This window comes from Punctularia strigosozonata (assembly GCF_000264995.1).
Source record: "Punctularia strigosozonata HHB-11173 SS5 unplaced genomic scaffold PUNSTscaffold_2, whole genome shotgun sequence".
Lineage (NCBI taxonomy): Eukaryota > Fungi > Basidiomycota > Agaricomycetes > Corticiales > Punctulariaceae > Punctularia > Punctularia strigosozonata.
Genome location: NW_006767434.1, coordinates 180,951 through 200,216, shown reverse-complemented (window position 1 = coordinate 200,216; position 19,266 = coordinate 180,951). Strand labels below are relative to the sequence as shown.

At 57.2% G+C, this 19,266-nt stretch overlaps 8 protein-coding genes across 8 annotated transcripts in view; 3 read left to right on the top strand and 5 right to left on the bottom strand.

Moving 5' to 3' along the window:
- The first annotated feature begins 32 nt into the window (after window positions 1-32).
- PUNSTDRAFT_81368 (cytoplasmic protein) lies at window positions 33-1,130 on the top strand. The gene is made up of 7 exons (XM_007379680.1): window positions 33-74; window positions 127-174; window positions 238-405; window positions 459-511; window positions 604-664; window positions 730-869; window positions 936-1,130. Exons 1-7 carry the CDS (start codon window positions 50-52, stop codon window positions 1,071-1,073), a joined length of 633 nt encoding a protein of 210 aa, XP_007379742.1. The 5' UTR covers window positions 33-49; the 3' UTR covers window positions 1,074-1,130.
- A 92-nt stretch (window positions 1,131-1,222) lies between these two features.
- Window positions 1,223-5,568, top strand: PUNSTDRAFT_96866 (uncharacterized protein). The gene is made up of 2 exons (XM_007379679.1): window positions 1,223-1,866; window positions 1,923-5,568. Exons 1-2 carry the CDS (start codon window positions 1,347-1,349, stop codon window positions 5,540-5,542), a joined length of 4,140 nt encoding a protein of 1,379 aa, XP_007379741.1. The 5' UTR covers window positions 1,223-1,346; the 3' UTR covers window positions 5,543-5,568.
- Window positions 5,569-5,648: 80 nt separating this feature from the next.
- PUNSTDRAFT_140998 (AAA-domain-containing protein) lies at window positions 5,649-7,649 on the bottom strand (the record flags this gene model as incomplete). The annotated part of the gene is made up of 8 exons (XM_007379678.1): window positions 5,649-6,288; window positions 6,338-6,494; window positions 6,596-6,866; window positions 6,926-7,033; window positions 7,091-7,144; window positions 7,205-7,331; window positions 7,389-7,411; window positions 7,466-7,649. The coding sequence occupies 8 exons, from the start codon at window positions 7,647-7,649 to the stop codon at window positions 5,725-5,727; spliced, it is 1,488 nt and encodes a 495-aa protein (XP_007379740.1). The 3' UTR covers window positions 5,649-5,724.
- An 897-nt stretch (window positions 7,650-8,546) lies between these two features.
- On the top strand, window positions 8,547-9,463 carry PUNSTDRAFT_130441 (uncharacterized protein; the record flags this gene model as incomplete). Its single annotated transcript, XM_007379677.1, has 5 exons — window positions 8,547-8,619; window positions 8,676-8,921; window positions 8,990-9,091; window positions 9,162-9,381; window positions 9,439-9,463. The coding sequence occupies 5 exons, from the start codon at window positions 8,547-8,549 to the stop codon at window positions 9,461-9,463; spliced, it is 666 nt and encodes a 221-aa protein (XP_007379739.1).
- A 376-nt stretch (window positions 9,464-9,839) lies between these two features.
- Window positions 9,840-10,092, bottom strand: PUNSTDRAFT_130440 (uncharacterized protein; the record flags this gene model as incomplete). Its single annotated transcript, XM_007379676.1, has 2 exons — window positions 9,840-9,912; window positions 9,974-10,092. 2 exons carry the CDS (start codon window positions 10,090-10,092, stop codon window positions 9,840-9,842), a joined length of 192 nt encoding a protein of 63 aa, XP_007379738.1.
- Window positions 10,093-10,421: 329 nt separating this feature from the next.
- PUNSTDRAFT_140997 (carotenoid ester lipase precursor) lies at window positions 10,422-13,080 on the bottom strand (the record flags this gene model as incomplete). The annotated part of the gene is made up of 17 exons (XM_007379675.1): window positions 12,791-13,080; window positions 12,549-12,736; window positions 12,405-12,469; window positions 12,337-12,349; window positions 12,260-12,287; window positions 12,124-12,206; window positions 12,007-12,072; window positions 11,904-11,948; window positions 11,842-11,853; window positions 11,768-11,780; window positions 11,451-11,718; window positions 11,289-11,394; window positions 11,212-11,229; window positions 11,125-11,158; window positions 10,909-11,072; window positions 10,766-10,852; window positions 10,422-10,711 (listed from the first exon to the last, which is right to left on the bottom strand). Exons 1-17 carry the CDS (start codon window positions 12,967-12,969, stop codon window positions 10,422-10,424), a joined length of 1,659 nt encoding a protein of 552 aa, XP_007379737.1. The 5' UTR covers window positions 12,970-13,080.
- A 1,357-nt stretch (window positions 13,081-14,437) lies between these two features.
- On the bottom strand, window positions 14,438-16,972 carry PUNSTDRAFT_130438 (carotenoid ester lipase precursor; the record flags this gene model as incomplete). Its single annotated transcript, XM_007379674.1, has 17 exons — window positions 14,438-14,727; window positions 14,779-14,865; window positions 14,920-15,083; window positions 15,142-15,175; window positions 15,229-15,246; window positions 15,304-15,409; window positions 15,471-15,738; window positions 15,788-15,800; window positions 15,862-15,873; window positions 15,924-15,968; window positions 16,025-16,090; window positions 16,143-16,225; window positions 16,277-16,304; window positions 16,354-16,366; window positions 16,424-16,488; window positions 16,551-16,741; window positions 16,794-16,972. 17 exons carry the CDS (start codon window positions 16,970-16,972, stop codon window positions 14,438-14,440), a joined length of 1,662 nt encoding a protein of 553 aa, XP_007379736.1.
- A 1,011-nt stretch (window positions 16,973-17,983) lies between these two features.
- PUNSTDRAFT_96854 (trehalase) overlaps window positions 17,984-19,266 on the bottom strand; it is a 3,954-nt gene continuing 2,671 nt past the window's right edge. The window contains exons 8-11 of the mRNA XM_007379673.1: window positions 18,847-19,188; window positions 18,670-18,760; window positions 18,500-18,576; window positions 17,984-18,408 (exon numbers count right to left, since the gene is read on the bottom strand). Of these exons, the coding sequence (XP_007379735.1) occupies window positions 18,171-18,408; window positions 18,500-18,576; window positions 18,670-18,760; window positions 18,847-19,188 (748 nt within the window). The 3' untranslated portion in view covers window positions 17,984-18,170. The remainder of the gene's footprint in view (window positions 18,409-18,499; window positions 18,577-18,669; window positions 18,761-18,846; window positions 19,189-19,266) is intronic.

Below are 19,266 nucleotides of genomic sequence, written 5' to 3'. Positions count from 1 at the left end.
GCCTTCGTTTCTTGTCCTTGACCTCGACACTCGCAGTACTTGGCTCGACATGGTCCTCTTCTTCACCTCAGCTGGTAATCATATCGTAGAGATCTGAACGAGAGTGTCGCGACTCATAATTTCCAGTACACAATCCGCCGGTGACGCTCTACATGGGCAAGGACAAACACGAAAGTACGGGGCTACACTCCAGCTGCAGCACCGGACGATGAACCACGACACTGTTGGTCTACTTAGATGAGGACCTTATCAAGTTCGCATGGCCTCAGGACGTTTGGTTTCACGTCGACAAGCTCTCGTCCGCGCACGTCTACCTGCGCATGCCGGAGGGCATGACCTGGGACGCGATCCCCGAGCCGCTGCTCATCGATTGTGCGCAACTCGTCAAGGCCAATTCGATTGAAGGTACGTTGTTCGCGATTATGCTCTAACATAAGATGTTGACCCAGATGATGCAGGCAACAAGAAAGACAACATCGTGATCATCTACACCCCAGCCGACAACCTTAAGGTGCGCCCTTTCTCCGCCTTGTAGCGCCGACACGCTCACCTCATTCGCAAGGATTGATCTGTTAACTCTTCTGATCTCGACCACGCGCTCAGAAAACGGGCGACATGGCGATCGGCCAGGTTTCATTCCACAACGATAAGAAGGTCAAACGAGGTAAGTTCATCATGCGCCGCCATGGGTGTAATCTTTGACAAATATATGATGGCGTACGATTGCAGTGCATATTCCAAAGCGCGAAAATCCGATCGTGAACCGGCTGAACAAGACCAAGGTCGAGCGAGCAGTCGACCACGAGCAGGAGAAGGTCGACAGGCTCAAGGCGGAGAGCGCTGTGCGCCGCGCTGCAGCCGCCGCCAAGGTGCGTATCACTCTTACCTTTCTGCTTGTCGTTGTTCTGACCTGACGCGCGACCTTCGTTACGCAGAAAAAGGCAGATCTCGAGCTTGCGCGCCAACGCGAAGCGGAGAAGGCGGCGCGCTCGTACGACAATCTGTACAATATCGAGGATGACGAGGAGGAGCCAAAGAAGACAGGCTGGGCGATTGAAGAGGATTTCATATAGATTCTCTCTTGCTCTCAAATGTTTTAGTTCTGCATGCATATTCTCAGTGATAGCCAGCCATTGCAGCGACTGATGAGATTATGTGCGCGCTTACCGGGCGTCTAAGGGCGCATTCGTTTTGTGGCCGACGTCCACCAGCAAAACGGTTAGATTTCTGTCTCGGCTAATCTTCCTCAGTAACTTGCTCTTGTACTCTACATTTGACTTTCCCGTATGCCCAAATAATCTGTGCTGGTGTTCGGACTATATCCCGACTACACGAAAATCGTCGCTATGTTCCAATCGCCATCACTCGTTGGTTCGGTCCTCGAACGAAAACCGTCATCTGCGCCCCGCGCGCCCGCCGCCGCTGATGGAGACGCCGGTCAAGCCAAAAGTGGCTTCCCGTCGGTCCAACACCGGTCGAAAAGCGCCTTTGCGCGCGCACGAGAGGAGCAAGCCCGTCGACAAGCTTCATCTACAACCCCTTCGATCTCTCGCCAGGTCCCCATCATCAAACCAAGCCACACGCTCTCGCAGCCGGTCAAGCCTGCAGGACTCGTATCCGAACCGACCAAACTTGCGAGCGACAAAGATGGAAATGGAGACGATGTGGAAGGCAAGGAGGAGCGCAACTGGCGAGACCAAATCAGTGAGGAGAACGAGCGCCGGGTACTGAAGATGTCGACAGAAGAGCGCGCGGCGGAGGTAGAGGACATTCTGCAACGCTTTGGCGCGAACATTGGCGATATCCTTCTCCGAGCGCGGGCGCGGCGGCAGGCAGCTCAGGATCAAGAACAAGGACAAACCGAAAGTACGAGCGCATACATCCTACTCTGCACCCGCCTACCTGACATTGGAAATATGTAGAGCCATCCGCCGCGCCAGCAACTGTTGTCGAATCTGCTCCAACGCAAGAACAAGACAAATCCGACCCTTCCCCCTCCAGCAGACCGACGACCCCTCCGCCGCACTCCACGGCACCCTTATCCCCACTCCCTAAGTCGCCCACGCGCTCCGCCCTCTCCCGTCGAGGAAGCGGCAGCTTCACCCGCCCTCCGAGCCGCGCGGACCGCAAGCTGCGGTTCGCCGACCTTCAGCCCGGCGACGTGCACGTATACGACTCCGCGCCGCCCTCGCCTCGCAAACGCGCACTGGCGTTGCCCCCGCCGAGTGCGGACGACGCCGACGCCGTCTCCCTTGGCACATGGAAGGGGCGCGCCTTACCCGCCTCCGCCCAGGATCCCACACCCTCCGGACCGCAAGGCGACGCGCAGGAAGGCACGCCCGAGGACATTCGCCGGCGATTCTTCCCCTCCGCCCCCGCGCACGATCCCTCACTCGAATGGATCACCTCCACCTCCACCCTCCCTTCAACGGAAGCCGCAGACTCTACAGCGGCTGGACCGCGATTCGATCTGCGCGGCGCGCCAATCGCACCCGCCCTCACCGCTACTCTTCCGACTCATCTCGGCCTGCATCACCACGCTGAGGGCGCCCACGCCGGCTATACCCTTGCTGACGCACTACTGCTCACCCGCTCGACGGTCGGGGCGCAGCGTGGTGCGATGCTGTCCCTCCTGACGGGCGTCGTCGGTCGTCTCGGGCGCATGCGGCGACGTCGGGAACACAGGAAGGAGGCGGGAACAGAGAAGGATGACGATGAGATCGGTCTCATGAGTGCACTGGACGGAAAGGAAGAAGCGCTTCGTGGACAGATATTGTCGGCCGCGACGGACGCGCTCGATGCCCGCGGTGGGCTCGGCGCGCGGGCAGTAGAGCTCATGTGGGCATGCATCGTCGACTGGGAGCCTCGTCATGCAAACGTTGAGGGAATAGAGCTCCAACGACCCTCGCCTCCTTCGGATCCCGCCGCGTCTCCCTCAGACGAGGCTGACTCGAAGACATCGGACATACTCGCGTCGCTCCCGATCGACCGCATTTTCCCTCGATTTGCGGATGCGCTTGGCGCCGGTGAGCTTCCCCGCACATCGCTCCACCAAATTCTTGCCGTCCTGCACCGTCTCGCGCAGCACTCGAACGAGATGGCGTCCGCTATTGTGAGCACGCCAAACCTCGTACCAAACCTCATGCGTGTCTTCCTACTCGCCGACTCCCTCTCATCATCGTCAAGTTCACCATCCTCAGAATCCGCCCAAGACGCCCCAGATCCCGCCGCTCTGCGTCTCCTCACTATCCTCGCATCCTCCAGCCGCCAAAACGCGAACGCGCTCGTTGAGCCCGCCGACGCGCTCCTCCGCTTCCTCGCCGTACTCCCACCTGCCTCCCCTCACGGTCCTTCCCTTGCCACCTCCTTGGCAGCAGGCACCCTCCGCTTTTACACCGCGCTCGCATCCTACGGATTGTACGCCAGCGTCACTGCGACCGCAGCAGAGCCGCTCGCTCGCCTAGGGCAGCACGTACTCTTCCTCGCCGGACATCCTAGCATGGGCGACGCGCAGCTTGTCGCCGCATATGCACGTGCGCTTGAGGTGTGGATGGTGTGTGCTCGCGACCCGCACCGAACAACGCCCGCGCACGACCTCCGATGGTCGCAGGTGGTAGGATGGGGCTGGGGGGCGGATCTCCTCGAGCTGAACACCGCGCTGTCCGCATCCGCATCACCCATCGGAGAGGATACATGGAGCTCTGTGTGGAACGCGCTCGCGGCGTGGCTTGAGGGCGCGCGAGTGAACGCGGTGAAGGCGGGAGAGACGGAGCGAACGGAGGCGGCAGCGGCCCTGCGGATTGGTTTTGAGGCGGGCCCAGAGACTATCGTGGTGAATAAGGCGCTAGAGCATATTGATCACCTGTTGCATTCCGCCCAGGACGCGCGCGCATGGACGGACGCGGCGGATGAGATCTCAAGACACGCCGCCACGCTCGCCGCCGCAGCTCGGTTATGGTTGGTCTGTCTTCCCGCCCGCCGCGACGATGGTCCTCGACCTTCCGCACCGCCGTTTGCGCTACCATTCAACAGTCTATCGAGTCTATGCGCTAGGGTTGTTGTGCACCCGATTTGGGCGCGAATCCACGACCTGGACGATGACCATCCATCCCTTCTCCCGCTCCTGCGGCCGCTATCGGCCCTCCTGAGCATGTACCTCCGCGTGTCGCGATGGCTGCCCACCTCCACATCGGACGTCTGGTTTGCACAGGCGCTGGCGATCGCCGCTCGCCAATTACCAGGCGATGAAGCCGCAGCGGAGGGTATCATCGCGGACTTGACTGCCCTCGTCACCGAAGATCTCGCCCGCGCGCAGGGCTGGGCTGCACCGCCCGCCGTCTGGGCACCGCGTGGCGTAGTGGCGATCGCGCCGCTGCTCGTAGCCGCAGCGCGCAGGTGGCCCACTGATGAACTGTACATTTCCCCACTAGCGCCGACACCGGAGTCGATTGGGCTCGCCACTACGCTGCGCCTCCCTCGATCGGTACATCGGCGCGTCGCAGGCTCGACTTCGACGCCTGTCGTCGGCCTTCCACTCCCTCGCGACTGGTTGTTCCACCCACTTGACCACCTCCTCCGTTCTGGTACCTCCGACGTCATGCGCTCCCTTCCTGGCACATGGGACACGTCCGAGGTCGAAGTCGTCCGCGCGGTGCTCGTGCTCACCAACGCGGCGCGCGCTGTGTTGCTCAAGCATTCGTTGCCGCAGTTTGCGCCGAGCCGGGACGAGGTCGTGTTCGGGTGCATGAAGGTGTTCATGCTCGAGCATGGGCAACAAGCACAGGATGCAGACGGAGAGGTGTACCGGGACCCGGCCGTGGGCCAACTCATGACGGACGTGCTCGCGTCGCACTCGCTCTCCGCCGCCTCCGGTTCTAACGCCCTAGCTGGTGAGGACGATGCGCTGGAGGCTGTCGCGGCTCGCTTCCTGGGCCCGGCCGTGCCGTTCTTCCAGTTTTACACCGATTTTGTCGCGCTCTACGACGCCGTCTCCTTCGGCCATCCGCTCTTCGCGCGCCTGCTCCTTCCGCCCTTGTCCACGCGCTACGCGGTCGACTATCGCCGGCTCCTATGGGCCGACTATGCACACGCGTTGCGGACCGTACGCACGCTACCGGGTGATGTTCCGACAGGGAACATCCGCGAGTTCCTCTACCCCGTTGAGCGCGACCCGCAGGTGCTCGCGGCGTACCTTCGTGCGCTTCTCGGCGGGCGACTGATGGAGGACGGATTTTTGCGCCTCATTGCGGTACATCACGTATCGGCCAGCGTGTGGCCCGACTTGCGCGGGGAAGAGGCGGAGGGAGGTGGGGACGAGCGCGCGGAGAAGCTGCTTCGCGCGGTGCTGGGCCAGGCGGACCATGCGACGGTGCGAGAGGTCGTGCGCTACACACAAAGGCGGGCGGGCGAGGGCGCGGCTCTCCTCCCCCCGGACTGCCTTGGAGAGCTGGGAGACGAGATGGCCCGCGCGAGGTTGCAGTTCGTGAAACGGGTGGCTGGAGAGGAGATGATGGGGCGCGTGGCGCCATTGTTGGAGGGATAGATGACATACAGTACCGCATAGATCCTGACAAGCATAATGTACAGTATATTCGACGCAAGAGACCGCTTTTCGGTGTTCTGGTCACTCTTGAAGAAGAGCGCGGTGAGGGGTGCTATCGCACATTATTCAAAGCGTAATAATCTAACCGTTCATACAACGGCGGAGCGATCTATATACGATAATCAATCCAACACATGCTCCTTCTCCTCAGCTTGAAGCTCCTCCCCCGGCACGTCATCTATCCTTGACCGATCCTCGGCGTCCACGTACGCACTCGCCCCACTCCTATCCGCCGCCGCCGGGACGTCGTCCACGTCGTCCACACCGCCCCCCGAATGCAGCGCAGACGCGTTCGTACCCCCGCTCGACATCGTCGCGAGGAACTGCTCGCCCGCGCGGACGAAGTCGTCCATCGTGAGCGGGCGAAGCGCCGCAAACGACTCCGCCGCGCCGTCGCGCGCCAGCGCCGCCCTAATCGCTTCGTCGCTCGCCCCCGCGCCCTTGCTATCGTTGTGATGTGCGGCTTTCGCATCCTCGAAGTAGGCGGGGTGGGTGGGCGCGAAGGAGGAAGGCGCGTCGTGCGGATGTGAGGTGAGCTCGGCCTCGAGCGCGGCCATGCGCTCGCGGACGGCGATCATAGCCGCGGCGCGGCAGAGTTCTTTGAGGTCCGAGCCGGAAAGGCCCTCTGCGCGCTCGGCGAGTGCGCGGAGGGAGAGGGAGGGTGCGAGCGGGGTGTCGTGCAGCATCTGTCCGGTGTCAGCGAGGGTGTACGGGGACGGGGAAGGACGAGCGCACAAGCCGGAGGATCTTTTCGCGTTGGTCGGCGTCGGGGAGGTTGATCCCGAAGCGTTTGGGCATGCGGCGGAGGAAGGCGGCGTCGATGTCGCCCGGGCGGTTGGTTGCGCCGAGGACCACGATGCGGTCCGTCGCGGACGTGAGGCCGTCCCAGAGCCTGTTTGCCAACATCGCCATCAGCATCGATGATAATTGAGAGTTAAATGCGGAGCAAAACCAAATGTATGGGACGGAAGGAGGTTGGAGGTAACAACGCACGTCATGAATTCGGCCTTGACCATACCCGTCACCTCGTGGTCGCCACGGGAGCGCTCACGAAGAAAGCTGTCAATCTCGTCGATGAAGATGATCGCCGGCTGCGTCTTTCGCGCGAGCGCGAAGAGGGCGGCGACGAGCTTGTTCGACTCGCCGTACCACTTGGAGGACAGCGTGGAGGCGGCGACGTTGATGAAGGTCGCTGAAGATTCCTTTGCGAGCGCACGGGCCAGCATCGTCTTGCCGCACCCGGGTGGGCCAAAGAGGAGGACGCCTGTGAGGTGAATCGGTGAGTGCCATGATGGGGGTGGAGGGAACGGCGGGGACGGGTACCTTTAGGAGCGGAGAGAAGGGAGGTGGTCGGGAAGAGGTGAGGGTAGAGAAGGGGGTATATGATGGATTCGCGAAGAGAGGATATGATTGGGTCCAGTCCACCAATGTCTGCCCAACGACGTTAGCTAGAATGCTCGTGGAGGACGGCGGAGTAGGTAGCCATACCAGAGAACCGAACGTTGATGTCGTCTGGGTGAATAACCTCCGCCGCAATAATCTCTACCAGCCCCATGGGTCAGGTATGGAACTTTCAAAAGATGAATGGCGATGGCGACGCACTCTCGTGCTCGTCGAGCTTGAGCTTGCCGTTTCCGCGGCTCTTGAGTAGATCGAGGTTCTTCGCCTTCACCTTCGGTACGTCAGCAGACGGATATAAAACCCATCGCACTGTGTAGTACAGCGCTGCCTTGCATGTTCATTATGCGTAAGTATCGACAACGGGTGGGCACGGCCGCGAACGAACCTGCGAGGCCAGGAAGAGCGCGACTAACGGAGGAGACAACGTGAGCGTCTGAACATACGCATGGGGAATCACCTTACCGTCTACTATGGTCCGCTTGGTTTGGGCGGATATCGCCATCGTTCGCGGTGTCCCCGGGATCGCGGAACGTCGAGCAAGCGAACCGGAGGTGGTGGAAGCCGGAGGAGAGCGCGGGGCAGGGCGCGTGGCGCAGCCGGCGCCTAATTCCACGTTGCTCCCGACCATCATCCACGACGACCACATCGTGGACATTGAACACGATGAGCCTACATACTGCACCTTGCGCCAAGAAATCGACGACATTCTGGCTCTCATATCATACGTGGTTGCGCTCGAGCATCAGCCACGGACTGAGTGGCTGGCAATGTGCTCTGATCCTATACTTGACAGTGACTCAATATGCAGTATCGCTCTGTGACTGAATGCACGAGGTCGCACCTGAGGCTTTGTATATCTCTCTCTGCTACCCTATGGCTTCCTTGATCCAAGACATATCCGTATGTGATGATGTATACGGTGATATACCCTCTTGGACTGAGACCAACTTGATACACGCTCTCAGGATATGCGAATATGAACTGGCATCGGCATGCATGACAATCGCGTGCTTATCCACCGCCTTTTCTTCCCGTCTCCGCGCAAATCTGCAAGATCGCAGCATCCATGTGTGCGTTTCAATAACTACGAGCATGTCTTGCCCCCGTCCTATCTCACGCCTGCCAACGACACGAGCAAGGGCCGCAGCATCTTCTCGATGCAGTATCTTGCCACCGAGCAATGAAGAAACAGGATTATATCATTCTATACAATCAGCCGTCGAAGACGCTCTCTGCGTTTCGACCTGGATGCCTCCATCCTCGGGCCCCAAACGTACTACCCTCGATGATATCAGATCACAACGCGCCAGCTCGTAGTGCCTCCTGTGTCCGTACGCCCGTCCGCCGCTTCCAGGTTCATGAGAGAAATGCCTCGATTGTCTCAACGTCCTCTGCGCTGTCACCACCTGACTCCCATGTCGAACCAACGTGAGGGCTCGCTCCATCAGTCACCAAGAACACACGTTTCGAAATATCTCTTCCGCCTACTGTCAATTGACATAAAAAGCTCAGACGCATATCCGCGATACCCAAGTCGACGACCATGCTTCGCCTGCTCGCGCTCTTCAGTGTGCTCTCACATGTTCTCCTCAATGCACGTGCATATATAGGGGACGGTACGTTCGCCAGTCATATCCATCACGTCTCTACCATCTAACGATGCACCTGACAGGCTGTAGTGAGACGGTTCTGGTCACCGAAGCCGTGAAAGTCCACTCACACATCGTGAACATCACCATCCCGAGCTGCGATCACGGCCACGTCCCGTCCCCCGCGCCGGTCGACATCCAGCACTCGGTCCTCGCGCGCCACCTTGGCTCGCGCCTGACAACCGCGCGGCGCTCTCTTGGACCCCTGGCGGAGCGTGACAGCGTCTCCGAATGCGCGCACCCCAATATCTGCCAGTGCGGCCAGAGCTGTAAGTTCCTCGAACCCTCCGCGTTCACGTATGTAAGACATTACTGAGACCGATGCTGACACCCGTAGGCGCCGTGTCATGCCAGACGTTCTCCACTGTCGATCCCGCACCGACGACGTCCGACTGCGAGACCCTCGTACAAGTTCTACGTAACATGCCTTCCCTCATCGGTACGTCTCTCTCTTGGTTGACACATCGATATGACATGTCAAATCCAAAATCCAAAAAAAAAAAACGCAGGCCCGACATTCGTTCAAGGCACCGGCTTCCCGAACCCGATCATCATCGACTTCAGCACCTGCCGCGCCGCACTCGGCAACACACGCGCGGACAAGGCCGAGATCGAATACTGCTGGGACGGGCTGGCCAACTCGGCGAGCGCGATCGTGAGCGACTGTCTCGCGCCTGGGCTCACCCTCGGCGGGGATTGCACCGCCAGCAGCGGGTCGTGGCAGTCAGGGTACGTCCTGATTCCTTTCTTTCTCTCGCGCTCGTCTCATCCGTCGTCTATCGCTAGGATCAGCGGGCTGTTGCGGTCCTGAACCGGGCGTCACAGATTATATGATCATCGGCATCGAGAGGAGTTGCGCTATTTGAAAGGATCTATCTGTCGAGATGCGGCGTGCAGCTGAAGGTAAACGTCCACTTGCGCTCGCATGTGACCAGCCGATCATGCCCCCACGCAAGGCGTAGTGTCTTACCATACGCCCATCGTTTGTTGGCTATATGCGCATGCATGTTTGAACAGATGTTCTTTCTTTCCCATAAGCCGCCGGTGACTCGCCTATCAGCAACCTGTATCGTGTGCCTTCCACCACCAGAGGTGCACGTATGGGCTCGTGCGTGTCCGCCGATACCAGCTTGAGGATCAGAGTCTACAATGAGCGCACGGAGTGAGATGCGAACATCTCGCTTTTTTTACGCCCGTTGCCTCACCGCAATCTCGTTTTGGGCGATGAAGTAGCTCGCGAGCACATCCACGGTCTTTGGACTGCGTATATGCGCGCCCCAAGTCAGCGATCGCGTCGCGGTGCTGACGCATACACGCGTACCCTCCGGCCTCCAGAGTGATCTGCGCGACAAGATTATGCGTGAGCCCAGTGTTTGTTGTCGGGAGGACGACGAGCGTCGTCGAGTTTAAGGAAAACGATATCGGCGGGGGCGCGCGCATCGTCGAGCGTTGAGATAAACAAAGGTGGACGTTGAGTGACGAGCTCTCGCCACCTGGCCCGGCCTGCTCGCGTTTGGAGTAATTATAATACGCCCGATTTAGGCTATCGGTTACCTATCCGGGAGCGAGTGCGGGTAGCTCGTCCCTTTGCACCGGCCGCAATCCGCTTGGCCGGACTGCAGATGTATTCCTGCGCGTCGCAATTTTGTTCTCATTGGAACGACGCCAGGTTAGCTTAATCTCGCAATCAGACCTCGTGCGTGTTAATTCAGTAATAATATGATTTGCTTCTCTGTACACCAATAAACAGAAAACGGAGTTGAAGCGTGTTATACCGGATCGGCGAGGCCGAGTTGTGTCAACAAGTTCATGCCGTCGACACGGTAAGTGTCTTGGGTAATCTGCAGCAGCGTGACGAGGTCGTCGAGGAACGTCAACAGTTGAGGGCTGTCGTTCGTATACTGAGGCCAGTTGAACGTGGTTCCGGTGTTTCCGTCAGGATTCAGGTTATTGACAAAATGTATGAGATAGTCCCGCATCTCGCCGGTGCCATAGATATCGAAGACGTCCGAACCGTGGACTGAGCCAAGGGCGGGTAGGGATTTAAAACGCTTACTCACTGATGCGACGTGATGAGTACCGATGACCGAACTGATTCGAGAATCAGGCTCACAGAAAGACCAGATCTTCTGCTTCGCAGAACGCTGCTGCAAGAAGAAGCGACGCGGAGCCTGGAACACGAAATCGCCCTGCAGAGCAGCTGATGGTCAAATCGTAAGTCCGCCCTCGGGACTACATCCGAAGACGCTGCCTCACCGAGTCGCTTATATTGCGGAGTCAAGGCATTCAATGCACCCGTATCGAAAGGGGATCCTTGCGTCGGATCCGATGGATAAAGCGTGAGCAACTCAGCGAGATCCGAGGTCGAAATCTTGGGCAGGTAATTCTGGACAACGTAATCTCTGAATTCCTGATCCGTGCTATATAACAGAGCTCAGTAACGATAAGCGGATCACGGAGGACGGGACGGACGTGATATTCGATAATGCCACGCTGAACAAGGTGCCTGAATCCGTTTCGTGAGGAGGATAGCAGATATCGCCGGGCTCAACCACTGACCTTCGTCATCGCAGTCGCCTGGTGCGACGGTCAAGGTCATCAGCCCGCTGTCGCACAAGTAAGAGATTCATACGTACCGCTCACGAATGGTATATCGGCAACGCGGCCGGCTTGCACCAGCTTCTGCGGGTCGTCCGTCAAAAACTTGCCGTCGACGCGAGGAAGATAAGCCTCGTTCAGGGACTATTTCGGTGATTGTACGTGACTTTGCTAGCCAATATTTGTCCAAGCTGACGCACCTGGTACGAGAAGAGGTTGGGTGAGTTGTCCATAGCCGCCTTGAGGGTTGCGTATGGAACCTGGCGCAGACACTGCAACGTATCCGATGCTCCTCTGCACCCGGTTTCGGCCACGATCGTGTTATATAGACCTTGCACGCGTGTAATATCGCCGACTGGAATGGGGCTTCCGGACTCCATAAACGCGCCACGGAAGAGGCCCTCAGTATTGCCGCCGTTGGTGAGCATGTGCAGCGCTACGGATATAGCGCCGGCACTCTCTCCCCATCTAGATCGCTACGTCAGCATCCCATCACCGTTAATGCTTCAGGTCCCACATGGTGACTTTATCTACGGTCTTCCCGGCAAAGTAAGTGGTTGACGCACTATTCTAACGAGTGATGAGTCGTACCGGGGTCACCACCTAGGTTGTATTAGTCCAGCGACTTGTCGAGCGCCAGCGAAACGACGTACCGAACGCAGATATGTATCTATTGATCCACTTCAGCGCCAAACGCTCTTTTTTCGAATGCGATTAGTTATTCATCCACGACGCCGGTAAATTTGAGAGACGTACGATCTTGCAGGCCCAGGTTGCCTAAACCTGCATCCTTCACCTCTTGACCTCCGAGGAAGCCGAATGCTAACGGAGGACGATCAATAAATGTGCAGGCGACTAGCCAGAATATCTGACCGGATAATCGGTAGTTGAAGCTGACGTAGATGACAGGTTCTCCGAGCTCGATAGAACGTTCGACTATGGAACCTCCGTCGTACCTTTAGGCAAAGGTAGCATGAGCACAGCTCTAAGCTTCGACGGTCTTCCTTACACCTCGGCAGAACCTGTCTGAAACCCGCCTATATGAACGTCAGACCAATGTAATCAGAAGAGGAAGTTCTGACATACCTCCATAGATCCACTGAGGTATCGTGGATTAGTGAGCATGGGCGTCAACGAGAGATGGCTGCACATACCGCGGCCACCGGAAGCTTAGAGGTTGGAGTTGCATTCGACGGAACGATCACGTTGATCGTCAAGCCTGAATGAAGGCAGAAGTGCGCCGTAAGTAGCTAAACTGAATGCCTGTCCGCCTACGTGATGAGCACGAATAAACCCACAATCTTCAGAGTCGGTGGAAATAGTCGAGAGGAGCGAGCTGATATTTTTTAGGGCCTCGGTGATGAGCGGATTTTCTGTGGGAAACGGTGTAGCTTGTTGCGGACACGCAGGTCCGAAGACGCTCGCGGTATGCGTCCCAGTGTATGGGCTATTCGCGACGGGAAAACGCAAACGCAAGTTCCCGACCCTATAGACATTGTCATCTTAGCTGGATCGAGGCAGTCCCGGGTTTCAGACTCACGGTGGCTGAGCAAAGGGTATACCCAGGTACTTGTACACCGCTCCCTCGTCCAAACCGACGAATGTCCCCTTGTCCAGCGTAACCGTAGGGAAGACGGCGCGTCCAAGGGATACCGCATTGCCAACCCCGACAAACAGCACGATCGCAGTGAACGCACGAAGCAGGGTTCCATGAAACATGGTGTTGAAGTCCGTTCAGATCTTTGTAAGCAGAGTAGCTGAGTCGAGACACCCCGAGAGATCGAGTCCGCCTCCCCTGGTATTTCTATCATAGCTCGGTGCAGCTTTAGCCGGAGAAGCATGTTCGGACTCGCAATACAGGGGTCGACTTGTTCGCGAGATGACCAGCGAATCGGAGTGGATGCAGAAAAGTAATCAAAAACCTGGTCATTGGTCTCAGAAACGAGATCACGAGAGTGCTAAACGGCGACCCACTTTCTCACGGCCGGCGATTCTGAGCGAAGAGAACGAGAGGAACGTGGTCGCTGACGATAACTGAATCTCGTGTTGCCAAGTGTCAGGTGTAGTCGTTGATCCACCATGGGGAACAAGTGGAGAACGAACGATGGAGACAACCAAGGAAAGTTGAAAGCACAAGCATGTTGCATGGTGTCACAAGGTCCCTAAGAAGGCTATGTACTCGTACTTCGCTTGAGCTGTGTGGCGTGGAAAGTGGTCGAAAGCCGTGAGAATGAGCTCTCAGCGAATCGGATACATTCCCTACCTACCTACCTACCTACTGTGGTGGTGCGAAGCCGGTGGGGCTGGGCTACGCGATGTTGTGATGCGCGGGTCCTCAAGGCAACGTAGTACTGCTTGAAGGTAAAGATGTAGGTAGGTGATGGAGCGCGCGGAGCGCGCGAGGAAACAGAGGCTAGGGGAGAACTGGGGTGGTCGGTATGCTAGTCGCTGTCGCTGTCGCTGATTCGGATCGCTGTCGGTGGTTCGCACGTAGATAGAAATGAAATGTGGTGTATATGAGAGTCGCTGGTGAGCCGGGTGCTGGAATACGATACAAGAGAGAGCAAATCTATTATACGCATCGTCTAGGGTCCGTGCGCGATCATCCTCAATCCTCTCGATCCCTCCCAACCGTCCTGATCCTGGTGATCTTGAGTTGTCGGCCGCCTGCGCAGGTATCGATCGTGCCTGTTGAGCGGCAGCCGTACGTCCGGAGCGTAGTGGGTCGAGGCGACGAGCGACGAGAGCAAGGAGTAGCGCGCAGCCACGGGCGTTGAGTAGCGAGAAGCACGCCGCGGGCAGGAGTGATGATGTCAGCGCTGACATTGATGTCGGTACGGCCCTGCGTCATCGCCGAGCGCTACACTACCTACCTACCTACCTACCCGGTTAGACGTCGCTTCCATAATATCCATTTATGAGATACCAGAGCAAGCTCAGGTAATATCGACTACGCATATCGTGCTTGCAAAGAGTGGTGTCTCGATGCACGTCGCAGGGCTGCACCGAAACTCGAGAACACACGTATCAGCTCTGACAAAGGTACCTGATCCATCACGTATATCGGCCGCAGCAGTGTCACTATGTTCAAGAGGCTTGCGAGGACAACGTCGGACAGCTTCATCTTACGCACATCCACGTGGACTATAAAATGTGCAATGAAATACGCAACTGACACCGGCAATTATTACAGCGGCTCGGCGAGACTGAGCTGGGTCAGTAATTGCATACCATCGACGCGGTAATTGTCTTGGGTTATCTGCAGCGGCGTAGTGAGGTCATCGAGGAACGTCAACAGCTGAGGGCTGTCGTTCGTATACTGAGGCCAGTTGAACGTGGTGCCCGTGTCTCCATTGGGATCGAGATTGTTGACGAAATGCACGAGGTAATCACGCATCTCGCCGGTGCCGTAGATATCAAGTATATCCGAGGCGTGGAGAGCCCCCAGAGCAGGAAGAGCTTTAAGTCGCTTGCTCACTGAGATGAGATGAGTACCGGACACCAGACTGATTCGAGGATCTGACTTACAGAAAGACCAGATCTTCTGCTTCGCAGATCGCTGCTGCAGGAAGAATCGGCGCGGGGCCTGGAACACGAGATCACCTTGCATTGCGGCTAATGGCATGTCGTCAGCCAGGATGGTGACTACGCACGACGACGATGCCTCACCGAGTCGCTTAAATTGCGGAGTCAAGGCGTTCAGAATACCAGTATCGAAGGGCGATCCTTGCGTCGGGTCAGCAGGGTAAAGCGTGAGCAGCGTGTCAAGATCCGAATCCGAAATTTCCGGGACATAGTTCTGAACTACGTAGTCCCGCACTTCCTGCTCGGTCCTATTGGTATAAAGTAGTTGAGCCACGGTACGCTACCTGCATAAGAGTAATGACTGACGTGATATTGAGCAATACCAGAGTAAATAGGGTCCCTGTATCATTTTCCATGAGGGCATTCAATATCGCCCATGCGGTTGAGACTGACCTTCGTCATCACAGTCGCCTGATACGCGCACCAAATTCGTCAACGTGCGGTAGAGAATAAAGCTCCCTCACGCACCATTGACAAATGGAATGTCAGCCACGCTTCCGCTTTGTACTAATTTCTGCGGGTCGTCCGTCAAGAAATTTCCGTCAACACGAGGAAGATAAGCCAGATTTAGCGACTGCGATAACGTAGAAGGTTGATGTTAGCATTCTGGGCGACATATACTCGAGCGGACCGACCTGGAATGAAAAAATATTAGGAGACTTGTCCACGGCGGCCTTGAGCGTCGTATACGGAAGCTCGCGGAGACATTGCAAAGTGTCCGATGCGCCTGTACACCCCGTTTCATCCACGATTGCGTCATATACTGCCTGCCCATGCGTGATATCACCGACAGGGATCGGGCTTCCGGATTCCATAAACGCGCCTCGGAACAGGCCTTCGGTGTCACCACCGTTAGTGAGCATATGCATTGCTACAGATATAGCACCAGCACTCTCTCCCCATCTGTGTTGCTACATCAGCCTCGTCGCAATACCAATACCGCATCACTTACATCGTGACTTTGTCTGCGATCGTTTGCGTCAGGTTAAATGCTTGCCAGTCCTCGCACAGTGTGATGAACCATACCGGGATCTCCCCCTGGTTCGAGTCAGTACGATGGGATTCGCTATGCGGTACGAAGGACGTACCAAAAGCAGATATGTATTTTTGAATCCACTTCAGCGCCAATCGTTCTGCTCCAACCTTGAGTTTTGATCATTGCAAACAACGAGAGTTCCAAGAGACTTACGGTCCTGCAGACCGAGATTACCTACTCCGGCATCTTTTACTTCTTGGCTTGCGAGAAATCCAAATGCTACACCGAGGTATATCAGAATATATGGGTCTGCTGAGCGAGGAGAGCTGACCAGATACTCGATAGTTCATGCTAACGTAGATGATAGGCTCTCCAAGCTCGATGGAACGTTCTACGATAACGCCTCCATCGTACCTGCAGTCACAGCAATTAATACAACTCAAACGGTTGGAGAGTAGTCCTCACATGCCCGGAGAACCAAGTTCGAACCCGCCTGATCGAGATTCAGATACAAATGATGGCTGGAGAAGATTATGCTCTACCTCCAAAAATCCACTGATATGTCGCAGAGGAGTCAGTCACGTGCCACAAGTAGATATGCCCAGGACATACGGCGACCACGGGAAGCTTGGACGTAGATGTGGCCGTCGAGGGAACGACCACGTTGATCGTCAAGCCTGGAAACGGACAGGTCAGTGCCTTTGCCGCTGCGACTGCGATATAATGTGTCAAGGCTCACAATCTTCCTCGCTGCCGGTGACGATCTGAAATATCGAGTTGACGATGAAGGCGACCGCGTCAGCGACGAGCCCGGTGCCTATCGGTAGCGATACAGCTTGCTGTGGACACGCAGCTCCTAATGCTATCGCGCTGTGCGTCCCATTGTAGGGGCTGTTCGCGACGGGTAGATTGAATCGCAAGTCTCCTACCCTATCGAAGTCGTTAACTCGGCAGTAAGGCATCTCCGAGGCTTTCGACTCACGGTGGCTGAGCAAAAGGTATACCCAGGTACTTGTACACCGTTCCCTCGTTCAAACCGACGAAGGTCCCCTTGTCCAGCGTAACCGTAGGGACGATGTCCCTTTCAAGGGGTGCCGCCTTGCCAACCCCGACTAACAGCACGATCGCAGCAAACGCACGGAGCACAGTCCCTCGGAACATGACGTCGAAGTCGGCTCAGATCCTGGAGAGCAGAGTGGCAGAGTCGAGACACCCCGGGGGATGGAATGTGCCTCGCCCGGTATTTCTACCATGGCTTGGTGCAGCGGAAGCCGGAGAAATTGTTCGCACCCGACCGAGCTTCGCAATACAACGATTGGCCAGCGAATCAGAGCGGAGGCGGGAGAGGTAAAATAATCAGGAACCTGTCCATTCTACCGAGAAGCGAGATCACGAGAGTGCCAAACGGCGACCCACTTTCTCACGGCCGGCGACTCTGAGCGAAGAGAACGAGAGGACCGTGGTCGCCGACGATGAACGAGCCTCATCTCAGCCAATCCGATTCGTGTTTTCAAGTGTCGGGTATACAGTCGATGGCCCAGCGTTGAGAACGAACGAGCGAGACGAGGAAGGAGATGAAAAACACGAGCGTATTGCATGTCGTCACAAGGTCCCAGAGAAGGCTATCCTTGCAAAGCGGGTGCACAAGGCCAAGAAGAGACACACCACAATCATATGCATATGTCGAGAACAAGGTTTTAGATATTGCAGGATGAGGGCAGCTTGATGGTCATGGATCCATGCGCCACGACCAGCACGGCGGGAAGACCCGCCTTCTACATAGAGACAAACGGCCGCGCGAGAATCTACGTCATTGTGAATCTGAATAAATATGAGCACACGTTGGGAAAGCGCGGAAAGGCGCTTCGCATGCAGGAACAGGACGCAGCGGAAGACTACTACTTGCTGCACTGATGAAAGTTAGTGGGGAAAGGCACGGATACGATAGCCCCCCGCGGTTTGATCCCTTGTGACCTGGGGTGAATCTGGGGTACCCCAGGATTCTTTGATGCCTCGGAGCATAGCTGCAGAGAGAAACGGGAGAGCGGAACAGAACAGAAGCCAAGGTCAACGAGGATGGGAAGAGAAGTGCGAAGGCACGCGACTCTCACCATCAGCATGCCAACCATTTCGACGCTCACGCCGGCCCGACGGACCTTGTGAATGAGATCGGCCATCTTTCCCGTTCAGGCTACATACAGGGCTACAACAAGCCATCAGACTAAGCACAACCGCTCATCGTGTCCCTATTTTCATCTCCGGTTTTGCTCCCGGTTTACATCGAAAGGTTCAGACCATGACGCAAAGGGTACCGTTGTTTTTTCCTTTCATCCCAAGAAGAAAGACACGTCGCAGAAGCTTAAGCCACGACCGCCGCGACACCAGCAATCAACCCCGCGAGCACCATCGCGGCCCACTTGGCGCCTCCCAACGGGGTAGCAGCCTCAGCAGCGCTCTTCTTCCCCGTCGAGCTCCCGCTGGGCGAAGTCGCGGTCGACGTGCCCGCCTCCGCGCTCAAGATAAGATCCGGGCAGGTCGGCTGCACGAGCACATCGCCGTAGTTCGCCGCGACCCAGAGCAGCACGCCGTTCGTCCATCTATACGCAAAAAAAGACAAAAAACGCAGCAATCAGCAGTCATCGTTATAGCAGAGAGAAAAAACCCGGTTTTCCGGGGAGCAAAACGTACCCGAAGCCGGCCTGCACCGTGTATTCACCCCCACGACCCGCAGAGTCTATATCGGTATTCGAGAACTTCTCGAACATCTGGAAGAGAGACCGCGCAGAAGTCCGTCCGTCAGCGTTTCGTTTCCGTCCGAATGTGGGGGGGGGGGGGTGGTTAGAAGAGGAAAAACTCACGTTGCCCGTGTTATTCTGGCTCTGGGTGACGTTCAGCTCTTTGTCAGACAGCCTCGGCAACAAGTTCGGGATCTGGCCTCCCGTCGCATGCCTACCACCCGTCCCATTCTTCGTCAGCTTCCATCACGTCGAAGCACCTCGGACTTGCGAAAAAAAAAGACAAAAAAAAACGCTCACCAGCTACACAGCACGCTCGCGAAATACCTGTTCGCGAGCTCCCTCCCGAGCCGGTCGCGCCAGCCCTCGCCCGCGGTCGCGTTCCCGCCGTTGAGCACGGTCCCGTTCCTCAGGTTCACGTCCGCCTGCGCGCCCGTCGTGCTCGCGTTCCTCGCCTGGCCCGCGATCGTCTGCGGCGGCAGGCTCGCCTCGGGCACGTCGATCTGGCCGGCGGGCACGAGCGCGTACGTCGACGCGCCCTGGGACGGCGTCGGGATCGCGCCCGAGGTGAGGTTCGCCGGGAGCGCGTTGAGCGCTTCGAGCGCGATGTACTGGTGCGGCGGCCAGGCGTTCGGCGCGTCCCTGTGCCATAGACGATGGGCCAACGTTAAGTACGAGAGAGAGAGAGAGAGAGAGGAGGAGGAGGGAGGAGGGAGGGGG